Source organism: Oncorhynchus keta, chromosome 13 (assembly GCF_023373465.1).
Source record: "Oncorhynchus keta strain PuntledgeMale-10-30-2019 chromosome 13, Oket_V2, whole genome shotgun sequence".
Classification (NCBI taxonomy): domain Eukaryota; kingdom Metazoa; phylum Chordata; class Actinopteri; order Salmoniformes; family Salmonidae; genus Oncorhynchus; species Oncorhynchus keta.
The window spans coordinates 24,127,857-24,150,632 of NC_068433.1; the positions used below are offsets into that span (position 1 = coordinate 24,127,857).

A 22,776-nucleotide genomic window follows, 5' to 3' on the forward strand; every position below is an offset into this window, starting at 1 on the left:
CAGCCAAACTGAGCAATCAGGGATAAGGGCCTTGGTCAGGGAGGTGACCAAGAACCCGATGGTCACTCTGACAGAGTTCCTCTGTGAAGATGGAGGAATCATTTCTGCAGCACTCCAACTTTATCGTAGAGTGGCCAGATGGAAGCCACTCCTCAGTAAAAGGCACATGACAGCCCACTTGGAGTTTCAGGCCATGAGACTCTCAGACCATGAGAAACAAGATTCTCTGTTCTGATGAAACCAAGATTAAACTCTTTGGCCTGAATGCCAAGCGTCACGTCTGGAGGAAACCTGGCACCATCCCTACTGAGAAGCATGTGGCAGCATCATTCTGTGGGGATGTTTTTCAGAGGCAGGGACTGGGAGACCAGTCAGGATCGAGGCAAAGATGAACGGAGCAAAGTACAGAGAGATCCTTGATGAAAACCTGCTCCAGAGCCCTCCAAAGGCTCACCTTCCAACAGGACAACGACCCTACGCACACAGCCAAGACTTGAACAGATCTGGAGAGACCTGAAAATAGCTGTGCGGTGACGCTCCCCATCCAACCTGACAGAGCTTGAGATGATCTGCAGAGAAGAATAGAAGAAACTCCCGAAATACTTTCCGAAAACATCTGGATTTAGAGAGCCGGTTACTAGCACTCAGTGTGCACTGAAGCAGACAGTGGATGAATATGAAATGTTTGGTTGTGAGTGATAATTAAAAAACAAAAACATCTGCCTTTAAGAAAATTACTTGAAGAGTGTTATGGATGTTTTGTGTACAAAGGTAATGAATAATAATTTGATTTGTCTCTGAGAATTGTCATTTTGGGCATGACTTCAACTAAACTGCAATACCAGAGTGGGCCTGTAGGTGCAGTGAATAGCGTGCTTCCAGACCGGAAACACTGGGACTTGTTTTCAACCCCTACACGGTTGTAAAAGGGTTAATGAGAGATGACAGATCTGCTGGGACTGGCAGACACACTCCTTCTCTTTCCTCTCCTTTTTTTCTCTCCTCTCTTCTCCTTCTTTCCCTTATTTAGGCTACCTTCCCTCTCTTTTCTCCTCTCTTCCTTGTTTTGTCTTCTCTGATTCCTCCCTCTCTCACATTTTGTCTTCTGTAACTCTTGCTCTGTCTGTCACTCTCACTGTTTGTTTGTCTGTCTGTCTCTCTCTCTCACTGTCACTCTCTCTCATCTGTCTTGTGGTGGTTTGTTCGCTGTGCTGCAGGATTGGGTTTTTGTGTCTGTGTGCATTTCTGTCGTCTGCAGTTGTCTGTATCTGTCATTTTCTTTGTGTGTGTGTGTGTCTCTCTGTCATTCTGTCTCTCTCCCAGTGTGTGTGTGTGTATTTGTGTGCATGTGTGTGTGACTGTGTCTGTGTGTGGTCACAGTGCTGTGCTTCAACATATGCTGTGTAGGAGCAGGGGCCGGGAGAGAGACCTGCAGGGGCGGGGTCAAGCCTTCTGTCAACCTGGCAGCTCTCTCTGTGTGTGTGTGTGAGGGGAGGTTTTAGCCTGATCCTGATATCTGCTGCCCTCGAAGGAATACAGTGCATGATGGGAGAGCTGAGCAGACACATCTGACACTGTGAATCACCTGCCATGCCACTGCCAGAAACCTCTCTGTTTCACACACACACACACACACACACACACACACACACACACACACACACACACTTGACACAATATGGTTATACCTAGAAAACGTGTCATTACACACATTCAACAACACACACTCAGCATTATTTTGCTGCCATTTACTGTTTTCTATGTCCACTGTGGGAATATGCTCAGCTCTGTCCCCACCCTACTGCTGCAGTATCTCTCTCTTTCCTCCCTTCCCCTCTCCCTCTTTCTCTCTCTCACACCATCCCCTCTATCTCTCTCCCTTTCCCTCTCTTCCCTCTCTCTCTCCCACCCCTTCTCTCTTCCCCTCTCTCTCTTCCCCTCTCTGTCTCCCCTCACTTCCATCTCTCTCGCTTCCCCTCTCTCACCTCTCTCTCTCCCGCCCCCTCTCTCTTCCCATCTCTCTCTCCTCCCCCACCTCACTCTCCCGCTCCCCCTTTTATCTTTCCCTCACCCTCCATCTCACCCTCCCCATATCACCCCGCCCCTCTCTCTGTCGAGTGAATAATAGATGATGTGCTGTAGGTACAGAGTGCTGCTTTCTCTGTCAGATGACACAGACTGGGAGGAGGTGGCTCGTGTTAATGTCTGTTTCTACTGCAAGTATGTGTTTCTACTGTGATGATGTGTGTCTACATTACATTTCAGTACTGCAGATCTTCTTTCCTGGTTCTCCCCTATTTAACCATCACCATCACTCACTCACACACACACACACACACACACACACACACACCCTCTGCAGCAGTATCAGTTCCAGTGTTATAGATCGTGCGGTGTGTGTGAATGTAGTGGGAGCAGTGTGGACTGGTCTAGATAAACAGGGATTACAGGGAAAACAGTTGAGCCTGGCCCAATCTCTCCTTGCGCCTCATCAATCCTGTGTGTGCGTGTGTGCAAAGGCTCAAATTCCTTCGTGGATCGATAGTGTTGATCTGAGGTTATTTAAAGTTCTGTCTCGGCTCAGAGAACTCAATAGACCTGAAGACATCTTAGCTACCCAACCTCATCTGACATCACACTTTGGTTTAAATACTATTCAAAATCATATCAGCTACTTTATCTGGGCTTGATTGAGCCTGCTTGGTGAAATAGAAACAATAGAATAGTCCCAAAACTGCAAACCCTGCCCATCTGGCACTCCAAGCAGGCTAGAGAAAACACTCAAAAGTATTTGAAGGATTTTCAAATACTAATTGAACCCAGGTCTGGAAGACATTTTAGTTGTTCTATCTCCACCCTGATCTGAGACCAGGGTTTATATGTGGTCACAGGTTATGTGACGAGAATCATTGTACCATCTAAACTGCTGTGAAATGTCTTTTCCATAACCAAAAATATTGTGTTTTCAGCTGTTTGAAGCTGGTGTACACAACCGAAAGTAAAAGCCGCAAAAACAAAACTTAAGAGCAGAAGGGATAAAACGCATCTACCACTTCTTAGACTTACTTTCAATGAAAATTACATATCTATAACTCACATTTCTATGTGAATTTGGTCAGGTTGCGCAAAAAGTTACATATTGTACATTTAAAATCTCTACGAGATCGGTGTCCCTATACTGGGACGGTTGAGTTAACGTCCGCTAATGTGATTAGCATGACGTTGGAAAGAACAAGAACATTTCCCAGGGAATAGACATACATGTCTTATATGGGCAGAAAGCGTCAATTCTTGTTAATCTAACTGCACTGTCCAATTTACAGTTGCTATTACAGTGAAAAAAATACCATGCTATTGTTTGAGGAGAGTGCACAACAGCAAAAAACTGTTATCACTGCAACTGGTTTGATACATTCACTTCTGAAGGTAAATAATGTACTTACATTCAGTAATCTTGCTCTGATTTGTAATTCTGAGGACTCCAGAGATAAAGATTTAGCATAGTTTTGTTTTGTTTTATAAAATCAATTTTTATATTCAAATGTAGTAAGTAACTGGGTTCTACAGTTTGAACCACTGCTGTCTCTGGCTCCACACCCACCCCGCCCGGCCATCTAGATGTGTGAACGTTAGTATATAAGATAATGATCCATCATGTATGACATTCCTGGCAGTGTGTAAACTTAAATGTTTTATTACCATATAATTTTTGTATGTTCTCCATAGTTATGTGTTTGAAAATGTATCAATTGACCAATTCGGCACATTTGGGCAGACTTGATTTAAAATACTGTCCAGTATTGCAATGCTTCACTGGATCAACCTGAAACTTTGCACACACACTCCTTCCATCTAGTGGCAAAAATATGAATTGCGCCTGAACTGCAATATTATGGCCTTTCTCTTGTATTTCAAAGATTACATTTTCTTTTTTTGAAAACACGTTTTTTTGTTTGTATTGTCTTTTACTAGATCTAATGTGTTATATTCTCCTACATTAATTTCGCATTTCCACCCACTTCAGAGTGTTTCCTTTCAAATGGTATCAAGAATATGCATATCCTTGCAACAGGCAGTTAGAAATAAAAATGTAAAAAAGGGTCAGATCCTTAAGAGGTTGCGTCAAACTGATCAGGGAACAGTGTTTATGATTATTCCAAAACATCCATCCTGCTTGCAACAAGACACTAAAGTAATACTGCAAAAAATACAACACATTACTGAGTACCGCTCTCCATATTTTCAAGCATAGTGGTGGCTGCATAATTTTACGAGTATGCTTGTAATCGTTGAGGACTGGTGAGTTTGTCAGGGTACAAAATTAACAGAATGGGGCTAAGCACAGGCAAAATCCTAGAAGAAAACTTGGTTCAGTGTGCTTTCTGCTAGACACTGGGAGATTAATTCACCTTTCACCAGGACAATAACCTAAATCACAAGCCCTAATCTACACTGGAGTTGCTTACCAAAAAGACAATGAATGTTCCTCAGTTTTCACTTTGTGATTGTGGGGTTTGTGTGAAGATAAGGGTTAGGAAACATGTATATTTAATACATTTTTCATTCAGGCTGTAACACAACAAATGTGGAGTAAGACAAAGTTGTATACTTTCTGAAGGCACTGTATATACTGTACAGTACAGAGGCCCAGCCCGTATCCCTGACCTTATTAGTGTGTGAACAGCATCCCATTGTTATAACCCCATCCTATACTGACTAGTAATAAACTAGGGGTCGCCAATTAATTTCAGCCGTGGGCCAATTTATCCTTGAGCGGATGGTCGGGGGACCGGTACATAGTTATAAATACTTTGCACACTGAAAAATGACTGCAAGAATCCCAAACAGATATATTATTAGATATTTTTTAATATATATTTTTTTACAAACCTTGATTAAGTTTGCCTGGCTACCCAGACTTCTTGCTCCGGCCAAACGCTACACCACACCCACAGACGTTAGTTTAGTCTCCGCAATGAGTCTGAATCGTGAGTACCTCCCCGATGATTTCTAGAACGGAAAAACATTCAAGCTCTTCTGACCGGTCCCGGAAACTGATGAGTTGGGCCAGAGCCAGAACACACATGGGTGAAGTGGCGGCTTGAAAATGTATCATTGGCTTTGATACTCTGATTGGTTGGAGATGATCCAATCGCTGATGACTTTTTGTACACCACCCCTCATTTTGACATCACCACAAACAACTTCAATGATGGCAGTCTCAAACTGAAGTTTGTAACAAATGATAGAGCAGTGGAAGAACTCAGTTTGAGTTGTCAGGCTATTGCCCTTACCCACCTATACAAGAGGAAAAATATGTGAAAATAATGTTCATTGACTACAGCTCAGCGTTCAAAATCGTTGTCCCCTCCAAGCTCGTCACCAAGCTTACGACCCTGGGACTGAACGCCTCCCTCTGCAACTAGATCCTGAACTTCCTGACGGGCTGACCTCAGGTGGTGAGTATAGGCATTGTTACAGACTCCCACCACCCAAGCCATAGACTGTTCTCTCTGCTTCCGCATAGCAGACGGTACAGGTGCATCAAGTCTTGACACCAACCGACTCCAGAACAGCTCCTATCCCCATGCCGTACGACTGCTAAATAGCTAACTAAATAGCTAACAAAATGGCTACACGGACTATCTGAGTTGACCCATGTATTTTATTCAGATTTTTGCTCTGTCTCTATGCACACTCACAGGGCCCAACACACTTACGCACACTGATACTCCAACATACATAAACAGTCACTCCCATTATTTGCTCACACACACATAGTATGCAAATACGTTTATACTGACTCTACACACACCCACTCACATACAATCATCATATACGCTGCTGCTACTCTAGGTACAGTATCCTATTCAGTATCCTGATTCCTAGTCACCTTTACCCCTATACATATCTACCTCTATCAATATAGTATCCCTGCACATTGTAAATATGGTACTGGAACTGACCCTGTATATACTTTGCTTACTTACTTTATTGTGTTCTTATTCTTCTTTTTACATCTTGTTTATTTTTGTTCTACCTTGTTATTTCTAGTATTACAGTGTTATTGATTACTGCATTGTTGGGTTTAGAGCTAGCAAGAACGGCATTTCACTGTACTTCCGCATGTGACATTCAAACTTGAAACACAGATTTACCACCCTACACCGCCTCCTGGGTCTATGATGTGAAATAGAAATTGGGCGAATCAGACTGTGGCTGTGAGACAAATGAATTATATTACTTTTATATTACTTTAGAATCCCCGAGGGGAAATGGATTTGTCAACGCAGCAAACAAAATAGACTAGTATAAAAACTCTCCCTTCTGAACGAACGCTCCATCCACTCCACCACTGCTTTGATCTCCTCCCATCAGGTCGGACATACCAGACAATGAAATGTCACTCTGAACTCTTCGGTAGGAGTTTCATCCCTGGGGCTGTCACTATAATGAACAATTATATGTACTGTGCCTTCAGAAAGTATTCATACCCCTTGCCTTACAGTGCCTTCGGAAAGTATTCAGACCCCTTGCCTTACAGTGCCTTCGGAAAGTATTCAGACCCCTTGCCTTACAGTGCCTTCGGAAAGTATTCAGATCCCTTGCCTTACAGTGCCTTCGGAAAGTATTCAGACCCCTTGCCTTACAGTGCCTTCGGAAAGTATTCAGACCCCTTGCCTTACAGTGCCTTCGGAAAGTATTCATACCCCTTGCCTTACAGTGCCTTCGGAAAGTATTCAGACCCCTTGCCTTACAGTGCCTTCGGAAAGTATTCATACCCCTTGCCTTACAGTGCCTTCGGAAAGTATTCATACCCCTTGCCTTACAGTGCCTTCGGAAAGTATTCAGACCCCTTGACCTTTCACATTTTGTTACGTTACAGCCTTATTCTAAAATGGATTAAATATTTTAAAAATCATCAGCAATCTACACACAATACCCCACAATGACAGTGAAAACATGTTTTTAGAAACGTTTTCAAATGAAACGTTTTCAAATTAAAACAGAAATACCTTATTTACATAAGTATATGCCAGCTTTGTCTGTGTGCCAGCCTTTGCCAAGTCTCCAACCATCCCTCTCTCAATCTTTCTATCTCCCTCCTTCCTCCCCATCTCTTTCGCCAACCCCCCATCTCTCTCCCCCCTCTCTCTCCCCCTCACTCCAACCGTCTACCTCCCTTTCTCCAGTCTCTCTTGTTAACAGTGGTAGCTGTTCAGATCTAATGATGTCGTAGTAGTAGAGCCAGTCAGTGTTAAATATCAACCGCTCCTGTGCCTTTTAACACTCACTGACTGAAGGTTGGGATTCATTACCTGGGCAACGCTATTTTGTAAATTCTAAAAAGCCTCTGAGAAAAGGTATCTTGCTCTCTTATTTTCTCTATTTACCATGCATTTTGATATATTTCTCTGGGTGTAAGGTCTCTTGCGCTCTTATTTTCTCTAATTATCATGCATATAAATATATTTATCTAGGCGCGTTGTGCTTTGCTTGACTATAAATGTTTTGTGATTTTAGAACTTCCAGGCCCTCCCAAGGCAGCCGGTGCAGATCACTAAGAAGCAATATGTTCAAGGTACAGTTAATCACACAACACACACACATTCAAATTCAAATCCGGTCTAATTATGCATTATGCACAGCCTCTCCATATGTTTAAGGTAAAATGAATCTCCCCTCCCACACTCGCACGCACACAAATACACACACACACGCTGATCTTTTTTTGTACAGGCTTCCGACTTTTCACACTGTCATTTAGGTTAGTATTGTGGAGTAACTACAATGTTGTTGATCCATTCTCAGTTTTCTCCTATCACAGCCATTAAACCCTGTAAATGTTTTAAAGTCACCATTGGCTTCGATCCCTGAGCAGTTTCCTTCCTCTCCGGCAATAGTTGTGTACAGGAGATTCGTCACACTAGTCATGCAGACATGTACACTTTCTCCTTTTATTCACCCTGGTCATCACTAGTTCTATGGTTCTCTTTCTCCCCGCCTTCGGTGAGTCGCACCCCCTGCCCTGCCACTCACCCATCATATCCCCAAAGCACCTACTCATCAACTATATCTCTCTCTCTCTCACTCTCTCTTTTTCTCTCTCTCTCTCAATTCAAGGACTTTATTGGCGTGGGAAACATATGTTAACTTTGCCAAAGCAAGTGAAGTACACAATAAACAAAAGTGAAATAAACAATAACAATTAACAGTATATGTTACACAGAAGTTCCAAAAGAATAAAGACATTTCAAATGTTTAAAGACATTTCAAATGTTTTCTACTGCCAAGTTTACACCTTCACTATTACAGTGGAACACTTTGTCCAGGAAGTTGTCTATAAGGAATTTAATTTGTTGTTGCCTAATTGTTTTTTGGTAGGTTTCCACACTACTTTCCTTCCATTTATAGCATTTCTTAATATTATTCACTTACTTTGGCTTTGATGCCTCATGATTGAGTATTGCTCTGTTCAAGTAGACTGATTTTGCTGTGATCTGATAAGGGTGTCAGTGGGCTGACTGAATGCTCTGAGAGACTCTGGAATTGAGGTCAGTGATACAGTAGTCTACAGTACTACTGCCAAGAGATGAGCTATAGGTGTACCTACCATAGTAGTCCTCTCTGTCTGTCTGTCTGTCTGTCTGTCTGTCTGTCTGTCTGTCTGTCTGTCTGTCTGTCTGTCTGTCTGTCTGTCTGTCTGTCTGTCTGTCTGTCTGTCTGTCTGTCTGTCTGTCTGTCTGTCTGTCTGTCTGTCTGTCTGTCTGTCTGTCTGTCTGTCTAACCTCCTACTCTCTCCTTTTTTCACCTCTTTCTCCCTCCACCCAGCCCCTCTTTGAAGGTGATTGAAGCCCTAATCAGTCCTTATTAGAGGTGTTACACTGGGTTTTGTTGCCCTGTGTGTGTGCCTGTGACGTTGATGGTGAACAGTAGGGGACGTTTTTCCTCTTTTACTCAGTCGGGGTCAGCACTTACCTGCCCAGGATAATGAAGTGGCGTTAGATTCGTCCTGATGGGATTCTGATTACCTCAACCAACGACCCAGTTTCTTACCTAGCTAGTTTACTGCTAACCACGACCTAGTTTCTTACCTAGCTAGTTTACTGCTAACCATGACCCAGTTTCTTATGGACTAACTGTTCATCTCTCCCTCTTGTCTCTTTTTTTCTCTCACCTGTCTACTACATCTCTTTCTTTCTCTCTCTCTCTCTCTCTCGCTCTCTCTCTCGCTGTCTTCCCCATCACTCCTATATATTTTCCCTACCTCACTATTTCTCACTATTTCCTTCTCATATTTCCATATACAAAAAAAACACGTACTTAATTTTCTTTTCCTCTTTTAATTGAAGTCAGGAGATGTCCTCTAGTTAACTTCTCACACATGTTGTATTTATAGGGCTGCCAGTTAATTAAAGCACTGACTGGCTGGCTGACTGGCTAGGAAACTCACCAGCACTACTCACTATAGAATGGAGAGATGACAAGGCGGTTATAACACATGTATAACCTGAACAGTGTAATTACATTATTCAGGCTCACCGTAGGCTGGTAGCTGTGTTATATCTTTATAAAAGTGGAAGTTGGGTTTTATAGCTGGGTATTTCATTTTAAATTCACTTTATTTTCTTTAGTCCATTCAGTAACACTTGCCACTGTTTTCCGGGGAGTCCTGGGTAATAGGATTGTACTATATTAACATGGTTGGTACAGTAATGTGGTACGGTAGGTTCATGGTGGCTGTGTGTTTTGGTTCTCTCAGGAAAGGAAGCGGAGGTGGTGACGGTTCACCCACGGGCCATGTTCATCCCCCAGGATGGCTACACCTTCCTGGCTGCAGGTAGGCAAAGGTCACACTGGCCATATCATTCATTATTAGTGTACTTGTGTCAGCAAGTTATTCCACATGCTTATTGAAATTATTCTCTTTTTTTTTTTTGGAAATGTACCTTTTCTAGTTTTTTATTTATTTTTTACCCCTTTTAGAACCAAGGCACACACAAAATATCAATTGAGTGAATGTTTCACTTTCAGGGGTTAATGTACTGTATCGTTTTCCCTTCATTTTATTTTGCTGGGCTCTAATAACCAGCCATCTGAGATGTCTATCTAGATTATACTGTACAGTGCCTTGCGAAAGTATTCGGCCCCCTTGAACTTTGCGACCTTTTGCCACATTTCAGGCTTCAAACATAAAGATAGAAAACTGTATTTTTTTGTGAAGAATCAACAACAAGTGGGACACAATCATGAAGTGGAACGACATTTATTGGATATTTCAAACTTTTTTAACAAATCAAAAACTGAAAAATTGGGTGTGCAAAATTATTCAGCCCCCTTAAGTTAATACTTTGTAGCGCCACCTTTTGCTGCGATTACAGCTGTAAGTCGCTTGGAGTATGTCTCTATCAGTTTTGCACATCGAGAGACTGACATTTTTTCCCATTCCTCCTTGCAAAACAGCTCGAGCTCAGTGAGGTTGGATGGAGAGCATTTGTGAACAGCAGTTTTCAGTTCTTTCCACAGATTCTCGATTGGATTCAGGTCTGGACTTTGACTTGGCCATTCTAACACCTGGATATGTTTATTTTTGAACCATTCCATTGTAGATATTGCTTTATGTTTTGGATCATTGTCTTGTTGGAAGACAAATCTCTGTCCCAGTCTCAGGTCTTTTGCAGACTCCATCAGGTTTTCTTCCAGAATGGTCATGTATTTGGCTCCATCCATCTTCCCATCAATTTTAACCATCTTCCCTGTCCCTGCTGAAGAAAAGCAGGCCCAAACCATGATGCTGCCACCACCATGTTTCACAGTGGGGATGGTGTGTTCAGGGTGATGAGCTGTGTTGCTTTTACGCCAAACATAACGTTTTGCATTGTTGCCAAAAAGTTCAATTTTGGTTTCATCTGACCAGAGCACCTTCTTCCACATGTTTGGTGTGTCTCCCAGGTGGCTTGTGGCAAACTTTAAACAACACTTTTTATGGATATCTTTAAGAAATGGCTTTCTTCTTGCCACTCTTCCATAAAGGCCAGATTTGTGCAATATACGACTGATTGTTGTCCTATGGACAGAGTGTCCCACCTCAGCTGTAGATCTCTGCAGTTCATCCAGAGTGATCATGGGCCTCTTGGCTGCATCTCTGATCAGTCTTCTCCTTGTATGAGCTGAAAGTTTTGAGGGACGGCCAGGTCTTGGTAGATTTGCAGTGGTCTGATACTCCTTTCATTTCAATATTATCGCTTGCACAGTGCTCCTTGGGATGTTTAAAGCTTGGGAAATCTTTTTGTATCCAAATCCGGCTTTAAACTTCTTCACAACAGTATCTCGGACCTGCCTGGTGGGTTCCTTGTTCTTCATGATGCTCTCTGCGCTTTTAACGGACCTCTGAGACTATCACAGTGCAGGTGCATTTATACAGAGACTTGATTACACACAGGTGGATTGTATTTATCATCATTAGTCATTAAGGTCAACATTGGATCATTCAGAGATCCTCACTGAACTTCTGGAGAGAGTTTGCTGCACTGAAAGTAAAGGGGCTGAATAATTTTGCACGGCCAATTTTTCAGTTTTTGATTTGTTAAAAAAGTTTGAAATATCCAATAAATGTCGTTCCACTTCATGATTGTGTCCCACTTGTTGATTCTTCACAAAAAAAGACAGTTTTATATCTTTGTTTGAAGCCAGAAATGTGGCAAAAGGTCGCAAAGTTCAAGGGGGCCGAATACTTTCGCAAGGCACTGTATGTACAGTGGGGCAAAAAAGTATTTAGTCAGCCACCAATTGTGCAAGTTCTCCCACTTAAAAAGATGAGAGAGTCCTGTAATTTTCATCATAGGTACATGTCAACTATGACAGACAAAATGAGAAAAAAAATCCAGAAAATCACATTGTAGGATTTTTAATGAATTTATTTGCAAATTATGGTGGAAAATAATATTTGGTCACCTACAAACAAGCAAGATTTCTGGCTCTCACAGACCTGTAACTTCTTATTTAAGAGGCTCCTCTGTCCTCCACTCATTACCTGTATTAATGGCACCTGTTTGAATTTGTTATCAGTATAAAAGACATCAGTCCACAGCCTCAAACAGTCACACTCCAAACTCCACTATTGCCAAGACCAAAGAACTGTCAAAGGACACCAGAAACAAAATTGTAGACCTGCACCAGGCTGGGAATACTGAATCTACAATAGGTAAGCAGCTTGGTTTGAAGAAATCAACTGTGGGAGCAATTATTAGGAAATGGAAGACATACAAGACCACTGATAATCTCCCTCGATCTGGGGCTCCACGCAAGATCTCACCCCGTGGGGTCAAAATGATCACAAGAACGGTGAGAAAAAATCCCAGAACCACACGGGGGGACCTAGTGAATGACCTGCAGAGAGCTGGGACCAAAGTAACAAAGCCTACCATCAGTAACACATTACGCCGCCAGGGACTCAAATCCTGCAGTGCCAGACGTGTCCCCCTGCTTAAGCCAGTACATGTCCAGGCCCGTCTGAAGTTTGCTTGAGAGCATTTGGATGATCCAGAAGAAGATTGGGAGAATGTCATATGGTCAGATAAAACCAAAATATAACTTTTTGGTAATAACTCAACTCGTCGTGTTTGGAGGACAAAGAATGCTGAGTTGCATCCAAAGAACACCATACCTACTGTGAAGCATGGGGGTGGAAACATCATGCTTTGGGGCTGTTTTTCTGCAAAGGGACCAGGACGACTGATCCGTGTAAAGGAAAGAATGAATGGGGCCATGTATCGTGAGATTTTGAGTGAAAACCTCCTTCCATCAGCAAGGGCATTGAAGATGAAACGTGGCTGGGTCTTTCAGCATGACAATGATCCCAAACACACCGCCAGGGCAACGAAGGAGTGGCTTCGTAAGAAGCATTTCAAGGTCCTGGAGTGGCCTAGCCAGTCTCCAGATCTCAACCCCAAAGAAAATCTTTGGAGGGAGTTGAAAGTCTGTGTTGCCCAGCAACAGCCCCAAAACATCACTGCTCTAGAGGAGATCTGCATGGAGGAATGGCCCAAAATACCAGCAACAGTGTGTGAAAACCTTGTGAAGACTTACAGAAAACGTTTGACCTCTGTCATTGCCAACAAAGGGTATATAACAAAGTATTGAGATAAACTTTTGTTATTGACCAAATACTTATTTTCCACCATAATTTGCAAGTAAATTCATTAAAAATCCTACAAAGTGATTTTCTGGATTCTTTTCTCTTTTTGTCTGTCATAGTTTGAAGTGTACCTATGATGAAAATTACAGGCCTCTCTAATCTTTTTAAGTGGGAGAACTTGCACAATTGGTGGCTGACTAAATACTTTTTTGCCCACTGTATGTATGTGCAGTTGAAGTCGGAAGTTTACATACATGTGAGCCAAATACATTTAAACTCCGTTTAAATGCTAGTAAAAATTCCCTGTCTTAGGTCAGTTAGGATCACCACTTTATTTTAAGAATGTGAAATGTCAGAATAATAGTAGAGAGAATAATTTATTTCAGCTTTTATTTCTTTCATCACATTCCAAGTGGGTCAGAAGTTTACATACACTCAATTAGTATTTGGTAGCATTGCCTTTAAATTGTTTAACTTGGGTAAAATGTTTTGGGTAGCCTTCCACAAGCTTCCCACAATATGTTTGGTGAATTTTGGCCCATTCCTCCTGACAGAGTTGGTGTAACTGAGTCAGGTTTGTAGGCCTCCTTGCTCGGGACACGCTTTTTTTTTTTTTTTTTTTCCACAAATTTTCTATTGGACTGAGGTCAAGGCTTTGTGATGGCCACTCCAATACCTTGCCTTTGTTGTCCTTATGCCATTTTGCTACAACTTTGGAAGTATGCTTTGGGTCATTGTCCATTTGGAAGACCCATTTGCGACCAAGCTTTAACTTCCTGACTGATGTCTTGAGATGTTGCTTCAATATATCCACATAATTTTCCTACCTCATGGTGCCATCTATTTTGTGAAGTGCACCAGTCCCTCCTGCAGCAAAGCACCCCACAACATGATGCTGCCACCTCCGTGCTTCACGGTTGGGATGGTGTTCTTCAGATTGCAAGCCTCCCCCTTTTTCCTCCAAACATAACGATGGTCATTATGGCCAAACAGTTCTATTTTTTTTTCATCAGACCAGAGAACAGTTCTCCAAAAAGTATGATCGTTGTCCCCATGTGCAGTTTCAAACCGTAGTCTGGCTTTTTTATGGCGGTTTTGGAGCAGTGGTTTCTTCCTTGCTGAGCGGCCTTTCAGGTTATGTCGGTATAGGACTCGTTTCACTGTGGATATCGATACTTTTGTACCTGTTTCCTCCAGCATCTTCACAAGGTCCTTTGCTGTTGTTCTGGGATTGATTTGCACTTTTCGCACCAAATGTTCATCTCTAGGAGACAGAATGTGTCTCCTTCCTGACCGGTATGACGGTTGCGCTGTCCCATGGTGTTTATACTTACGTACTATTGTTTGTACAGATGAACGTGGTACCTTCAGGCATTTGGAAATTGCTCCCAAGGATGAACCAGACTTGTGGAGGTTTACAATTTTTTTTCTGAGGTCTTGACTGATTTCTTTTGATTTTCCCATGATGTCAAGCAAAGAGGCACTGAGTTTGAAGGTAGGCCTTGAAACACATCCAGAGGTACACCTCCAGTTGACTCAAATTATGTCAATTACCCTATCAGAAGCTTCTAAAACCATTACATCATTTTCTGGAATTTTCCAAGCTGTTTAAAGTCACAGTCAACTTAGTGTATGTAAACTTCTGACCCCCTGGAATTGTGATACAGTGAATTATAAGTGAAATAATCTGTCTGTAAACAATTGTTGGAAAAATGACTTGTGTCATGCACAAACTAGATGTCATAACCGACTTGCCAAAACTATAGTTTGTTAACAAGACATTTGTGGAGTGGTTGAAAAACAAGTTTTAAGGACTCTAAGTGTATGTAAACTTCCGACTTCAACTGTATGTATGTATGTATGTATGTATGTATGTATGTATGTATGTATGTATGTATGTATGTATGTATGTATGTGTGCGTGTGCGTGTGTATGTGTGCGTGTGCGTGTGTGTGTGCGCTTGTGCTTAGGCCAAGATGATATGACCCTTAGGACTTATCGATTGTAGATGCTCTATCTTTGGCCATCTTATTTTCTTCCTGTTGGGATCAATAGGAAGATGCTAGTTGGTAGGGATTTTGTCACTAAACAAAATCTCGCTGGAGCAGACCTTGCCGAAACAACTCTATTACACACACACACATGGGCAAAGCACGTCCAGACACACACACACAACCCCCCATCCCACACATAGTATTCTCTGGGCTACAAATGTGATCTGACGCATAAAACAATGATGGAGAGATCTTTAGAAACTCCCCTTTATAAGCCTATCATCATCAGAAACCCACACACACACACACACACACACACACACACACACACACACACACACACACACACACACACACACACACACACACACACACTCACACACGCTTTATCAGCCTATTATCAAAGCACACTGCACTAAACTAGCTATATTTATTACCAGCCAACCAATATTAAACCAGACAGGCCCAGCTCATCTAGCACAGTCAGGCAGACACTATTTATCATTTTATAGCCGATTTCATTCGGCTGCAGGAGGGAAATGTGATTGTTTTGTCATTTTTATGAGAGGAGAGGGGATGATAGGCTTCCGGCGGAGAAAATTGTCTATGCCGCTGTCGAGAGTGACACTGTTGAGATAGACCAATGACTGTATATGAATGGACAAAGCCATCGATCAAGTGACACCATTCATTCCTATGTGAAGACTCAGTAGTGCATTTGAAACCAAGGAAGCCGGTTAAGATGGCATCTCATGGAGACAGCATGCGCAGTTTGAGCTACTCCAGGAAGAGACGTTGCAGGCTAGCTCAGTGCTGCCGTTTCTCATTGAGTATCTCAAGTTGAAGGCCGACCGGGGTGCTGCCATTGGCAACTCAATTAACCTTATAACTTCTTCTATGTGCAATTTTTAAATAATCTGTTCAAGGACATACATCTGGTGTCCTAGAAGCCAATGTGCCGGTATGTGTGTGTCTACATTTGCAAGATGGGAGTGACTCGGTCAGTTGTTTGTTTGTGTGTGTGTGTGTGTGTGTGTGTGTGTGTGTGTGTGTGTGTGTGTGTGTGTGTGTGTGTGTGTGTGTGTGTGTGTGTGTGTGTGTGTGTGTGTGTGTGTGTGTGTGTGTCCTCGTGTGTGTCCTCGTGTGTGTCCTCGTGTGTGTCCTCGTGTGTGTGTGTCCTCGTGTGTTTGTGTGTGTGTGTGTGTGTGTGTGTGTGTGTGTGTGTGTGTGTCCTCGTGTGTGTGTGTGTCCTCGTGTGTGTGTGTGTGTCCTCGTGTGTGTGTGTGTCCTCGTGTGTTTGTGTGTGTGTGTTTGTGTGTCATGTATGTGCTTGTTTTCTTGTGTGTGCATGTGTTTGTGTGTCCTTGTTTGTGTGTCCTCGTGTGTGTGCATGTGTTATGAAGCTCATCAAAAGACATTGGTAGCTAGCTAGATAGTAATTTGGCTAAAAACAATGTATTACCGCGCTTATTGTTGCTGCTCAGCGTTACCATGGCTTCAAACATCGCTGTCGGTGATGTCTAATCCAGCGTTTTTAGCTTCAGAGTTATTCGTTAGTGTTCTGTAGCTGTACCGTTTCGTAGTTAGATGTACTTTCTCTTTTAGAAAACGGAGCCAGTGGCTTGTGTGTGAGTATCAACAACATACGCTGTGACATCGTTGCGTGAGACCAGTCATTGAATACGGCCATGTGGAACCCCACCCACCAGCCTACTTGGTTGGAGATCAGTACCAGGTATCAAACGAGGCTGGATATATCCCGCTTGGTTCCAGGAATCAAGCGGGCCATAGGCAAGTGGGAATGAAATAGAGGAACCGTGATATTCACAGCAAGGCACGGCCCTGCAGTGGAAAAACATCATTAGAGGCTAATAGCTGAGTATGTTTGTTTTACTGTGGAGAGAGAATACAGGGCCGGCCATCGACATTCTCATCAAGTCCAGTTTGGAGCCCCAGCACTAAAATCAATGTTCAATCCACTAATTGAATTACACTGAATTACAGTGTGATGTGTGTGTCAGCATTCCCCCTCTATCTCTTTCTCTCCAGTAGGTGTATGTCAGTAATGGTAATTCTCTTGAACATTCCAGCCTGACAGCAGTATGATAAGGGATAGAAAGGTGTGGCTCACACATACACACACAACAGAGACCGGGGTCTCTCTGTCTATCCGGAGAGGAACATGCGCAAGTGTGTCATCATCATGTGATAGGCTGCGTTTGGGAGGGAGGGGTCTTGGAGATGGGAGGTGGGGGAGGTGTCACAGATTATAAGGGGTTAGGGGGTTCGGGGTGTTAATGGGATGGGGGTAAGGTAACTCGGGCCCCCAGGCGTCTCACAGGATGGGCTGGCTGGCTGGCTTGCTGCCTGCCTCATCAGCCATTCTCTCTCATCTGACAACAGGATCAGGGTGGGAGGAACACTCATCTGTTCCCCTCCTCTCTTTTTTCCTCTCTCTCTCGCTCTCCCTCTCTTTGTGTATCTGCCTCCTCCCCATTATTTTCTCTCTCTCCACCTCTCCCATCCCTCTCTCTCTCTCGCTCTCAACACACGTGTTGTTTACAACCTCTCTATTCTCTTATCTCTCTTTGCCTTTCTGTTAAATGACATTACCGCTGACTACCTGGTTCATTATCAGCTGATTACATTGTCAGTTAATATACAAATGTTGAGCGATGATGGTAGTGAAAATTAACAGTAGTGTGGAGCAGAATGATGGTGGTGTGTGTGTCAGATTTCTGCCAGGTGGAACTGCGTCTGCTGGCTCACCTCTCGTCAGATCCTGAGCTGCAGAGGATCTTCAACAACCCACAGGCCGACGTCTTCACCATGCTGGCCTCACAGTGGTGGGTCTCACACACACACACACACACACACACACACACACACACACACACACACACACACACACACACACACACACACACACACACAAACAGTCTCGCAGTGGGGGGTACCACAGACAAACACAGTCTCTCAAACTCTGACACACACACACACACAGTTTCGCAGTTTGTAGTATCTCACACACACAGTCTCGCAGTTTGTAGTATCTCACACACACACTAATATGATATTCACGCATCTCACACAGTTTTGCCTCTCATTTCATAGTTCTATGACCTCTGATTTCCTCCCTGCTACACTAGCTAGTTTCCTCCTCTCTGTCTGTCTTTTAGTTGTACTCAACAGGACTTCTTTGGGCATGCTCAGTTCACACACCACTCAGCCGTTTGGGATGAGCCTATCAACCCAGACACACACACTCATCCACAGAACCTCATACCGTATTCCCACGTTCACACTCTCTCACACACACACACACACAGCCCATCAGTCTGCCCAAACCGCAGCATCACTTCAAACGCTCGCAGCCTTGTTGCCATGACTACAGCAGCAACCGGCGTATGAGGCTCCTTCCTCTCTGTCAGGGCACCCCCAGGCCGATCGCCGCTGTGATTACACTTTTTGAAATGTGTGCGTCCATGTTAAAAAGGGACCCTGTGGTGAGAAAAACAAGGGAGACCATTAGAACTGTTAGAACCCTCTGTCAGAACACTGTTAACCCACTGATAGAACTGTTGGTACACTGATAGAACTGTTAACCCACTGATAGAACTGTTAACCCACTGATAGAACTGTTAACCCACTGATAGAACTGTTAACCCACTGATAGAACTGTTGGTACACTGATAGAACTGTTGGTACACTGATAGAACTGTTGGTACACTGATAGAACTGTTGGTACACTGATAGAACTGTTAGAACACTGTTAGATCTTTTGGAACGCTGTTAGAACTGTTAGTATACTGTTAGAATACTGCTAGAACGCTGTTAGAACTGTTACTATACTGTTAGAACTGTTAGATCTGTTGGAACGCTGTTAGAACTGTCAGAACACTGATAGAACTGTTAGAACGCTGTTAGGACACTGGTAGAACTGTTAGAACGCTGTTAGAACTGTTAGAACACTGGTAGAACTGGTAGAACGCTGTTAGGACACTGGTAGAACTGTTAGAACGCTGTTAGAACTGTTAGAATACGGAACTGTATTTTATCTAATGGGTGGCATCCAGTCTAAATATTCCTGTTACATTGCACATCCTTCAATGTTATGTCATAATTACATAAAATTCTGGCAAATTAGTTTGCAACGAGCCAGGCGGCCCAAACTGTTGCATAAACCCTGACTCTGCATGCAATGAACGCAAGAGAAGTGACTGTAACGGCGTTCTTCGATTGTGGAAAGAGAGTCGGACCGAAATGCAGCGTAGTGGTTACTCATGTCTTTAATGAAGGAAAAAAGCGATACATGAAATAACTATACAAATACGAAAACAACAAACGGAACGTGAAACCTATTACAGCCTATCTGGTGAAACTACACAGAGACAGGAACAATCACCCACGAAATACACAGTGAAACCCAGGCTACCTAAATACGGTTCCCCATCAGAGACAACAAGAATCACCTGACTCTGATTGAGAACCGCCTCAGGCAGCCAAGCCTATACTAGACACACCCCTAATCAACCACAATCCCAATGTCTACAAAAACCCCAATAAGACAATACAATAACCCCATGTCACACCCTGGCCTGAACAAATAATTAAAGAAAACACAAAATACTAAGACCAAAGCGTGACAGTGACACAATTGCACCTAGTTAATATTGCCTGCTAACCTGGATTTCTTTTAGCTAAATATGCAGGTTTAAAAATATATACTTCTGTGTATTGATTTTAAGAAAGGCATTGGTGTTTATGGTTAGGTACAGTCGTGCAACGATTGTGCTTTTTTCGCAAATGCGCTTTTGTTAAATCATCCCCTGCGTTGCATCGATTATATGCAACGCAGGACACGCTAGATACACTAGTAATATCATCAACCATGTGTAGTTAACGAGTGATTTTGATTGATTTATTGTTTTTTATGAGATGAGTTTAATGCTAGCTGGCCACTTACCTTGGCTTCTTACTGCATTTGCGTAACAGGCAGGCTCCTCGTGGAGTGCAATGAGAGGCAGGTGGTTAGAGAGTTGGACTAGTTAACCGTGAGGTTGCAAGATTGAATCCGGGAGCTGACAAGGTTAAAAAATCTGTCGTTCTGCCCCTGAACAGGCAGTTAACCCACTGTTCCTAGGCCGTCATTGAAAATAAGAACGTGTTCTTCACTGACTTGCCTAGTTAAATAAAGGTGTAAAAAATATATATATATTTTTTTAACCGGCCAAATCGGTGTCCAAAAATATTGATTTCTGATTGTTATGAAAACTTGAAATCGGCCCTAATTAACCGGCCATTCCGATTAATCGGTCGACCTCTAGTTAGAACACTGTTAGAACGTTGTTAGAACGCTGTTAGAACATTTTTAGAACGCTGTTAGAATGCTGTTAGAACGCTGCTAGAATGCTGTTAGGACGCTGTTAGAATGCTGTTAGGACGCTGTTAGTACACTGTTAGAACACTGTTAGAACGTTGCTAGAATGCTGTTAGTACACTGTTTGAACACTGTTAGGACGCTGTTAGAATACTGTTAGTATACTGTTAGAACACTGTTTGAACACTATTAGAACGCTGTTAAAAGTGTTAATAACACTGTTAGAACGCTGCTAGAATGCTGTTAGTATACTGTTAGAACACTGTTTGAACACTATTAGAACTGTTAGAATGCTGTTAAAAGTGTTAATAACACTGTTAGAACTGTTAGAACGCTGTTTGAATACTGTTAGAATACTGTTTGAACACTGTTAGAACACTGTTAGAATACTGTTTGAACACTGTTTGAACTGATAGAACACTGTTTGAACACTGTTTGAACACCGTTTGAACTGATAGAACACTGTTAGAATGCTGTTAGAATACTGTTAGAACACTGTTTGAACACTGTTTGAACTGATAGAACACTGTTAGAATGCTGTCTAGAATAGATAAATACTCTGTCCACCAGGTGGTTCTGAGCACTTTTAATTTGTCTTTAGCCCTAACCATCTGACTCCACCATTTGACAGCTCTGTGTGTGTGCGCGTGCGTGCGTGAAAGAGAGTGAGCGGGCCGGAGGTATGACAGATAAAACGGTTTGAGGGGGCTACAGGCAATGAAACTAGGAGAGAGAAATAACAGGTAGAGATGGAGAGAACAGATAGAGAGAGAGAGAAAACAAAGAGGGCGAGAGGACATGTATAGAGACAGATAAACCAGAGAGAGAGAGAGGGAATAACAGAGAGAGAGAGAGAGTGTATGTATGGGCCCATGTGTGTGTGCATGTCTCTGTGCATCTGTGTGTGAGTATGTTCTGTGATGTGATGTTGCAGTCCCTTGTCAGGCCCTTTGGGACTCTCACTTTGCAGACAGAGGAGTTGCACTCCAGTAGGACTTCCTTACATAACGTCTCTCTCTCTTCCCCTACTCTCTCTCTTCCTTCTCTCTCTGTCTCTCTAGGAAGGGTGTGAGTGAAGGAGAAGTGAGTTCAGAGGATAGAGAGCATGCCAAGCGTATCGTATACTCTGTGGTGTATGGAGCAGGTGAGAAGAACTACCCACATGACTCAGTTAGTTAGCCACATCACTTCAGTCGCCCTTAACCAGGGAAGGAGAGAGTGGGAGAGGAAGAGAGAGCGTGGGAGAGGAAGAAAGAGAGAGAGAGTGTGAGAGGAAGAATGAGAGAGCGCGTGGGAGAGGAAGAAAGAGAGAGAGAGTGGGAGAGGAAGAATGAGAGAGAGCGTGGGAGAGGAAGAAAGAGAGAGAGAGTGGGAGAGGAAGAATGAGAGAGAGCGTGGGAGAGGAAGAAAGAGAGAGAGAGTGGGAGAGGAAGAATGAGAGATAGAGCGTGGGAGAGGAAGAAAGAGAGAGAGAGTGGGAGAGGAAGAATGAGAGATAGAAAGAGGGAGAGAGTGGGAGAGGAAGAAACAGAGAGAGAGAGAGAGTAGTGGCGTGGGTAGGAGGGTGATGGTAATGATAGCAGTTTAATGATGGTGTTGGTAGTAGTAGTAATGATGATGGTAGTTGTAGTACTCATGTAATGGTGAAGATGACAGTTATTTAGTTATAAGTTAGTTATAGTTTCATTTTCCATGTTTAGCTTTTTATATTTATTACATTTCTACTATATTGTTGTTATTTTTGTATTATTATTTACAACCATTTTATGTAATTCTTTATTGTTTATAATTTTATTACAATGTATATTGCAAACATTGTTGCTTTGGCAGTATTGACACAATGTTTTTCATGCCAATAAAGCAGCTTGAATTTGAATTTGAGAGCGAGAGGAGGGAAGAGAGAGAATGGGAGAGGAAAAAACAGAGAGGGAGCAGGAATGTAGAAAGGGCCCGTGTGGCCTAAGTATGCCTTCTTCATTTGTGGCCCGTTTAATACTCACACACTCGCACACGCAACACATTTCCCTGCTGTAGCCAATGGAAACTATTTCAAAACGCTGGCCCCGTGACCATAGATTTCTAACGTGGAGGGAATGTGCATCGTGAAAGTGTAATGTGTCTGTGTGTGTAAGACTATTCTGTATCTGGGTCACTTTGCATTGTCTGTTATGTATTTCTAGCCTGTTGATTAACAGCCTGTTATATGAGTGTTGTTGTTTGTGTGAGACTGAGTCACACACTCTGCTGCTGTATCTGGACCTCAC

At 42.8% G+C, this 22,776-nt stretch overlaps 1 protein-coding gene across 1 annotated transcript in view; it reads left to right on the forward strand.

Annotated features, from left to right (window-relative positions):
* poln (polymerase (DNA directed) nu) overlaps positions 1-22,776 on the forward strand; it is an 83,561-nt gene that overhangs the window by 41,234 nt on the left and 19,551 nt on the right. Inside the window, exons 18-21 of the mRNA XM_035783741.2 lie at positions 7,525-7,582; positions 9,764-9,841; positions 17,867-17,978; positions 21,574-21,656. Coding sequence (XP_035639634.2) covers positions 7,525-7,582; positions 9,764-9,841; positions 17,867-17,978; positions 21,574-21,656 — 331 coding nt within the window. The remainder of the gene's footprint in view (positions 1-7,524; positions 7,583-9,763; positions 9,842-17,866; positions 17,979-21,573; positions 21,657-22,776) is intronic.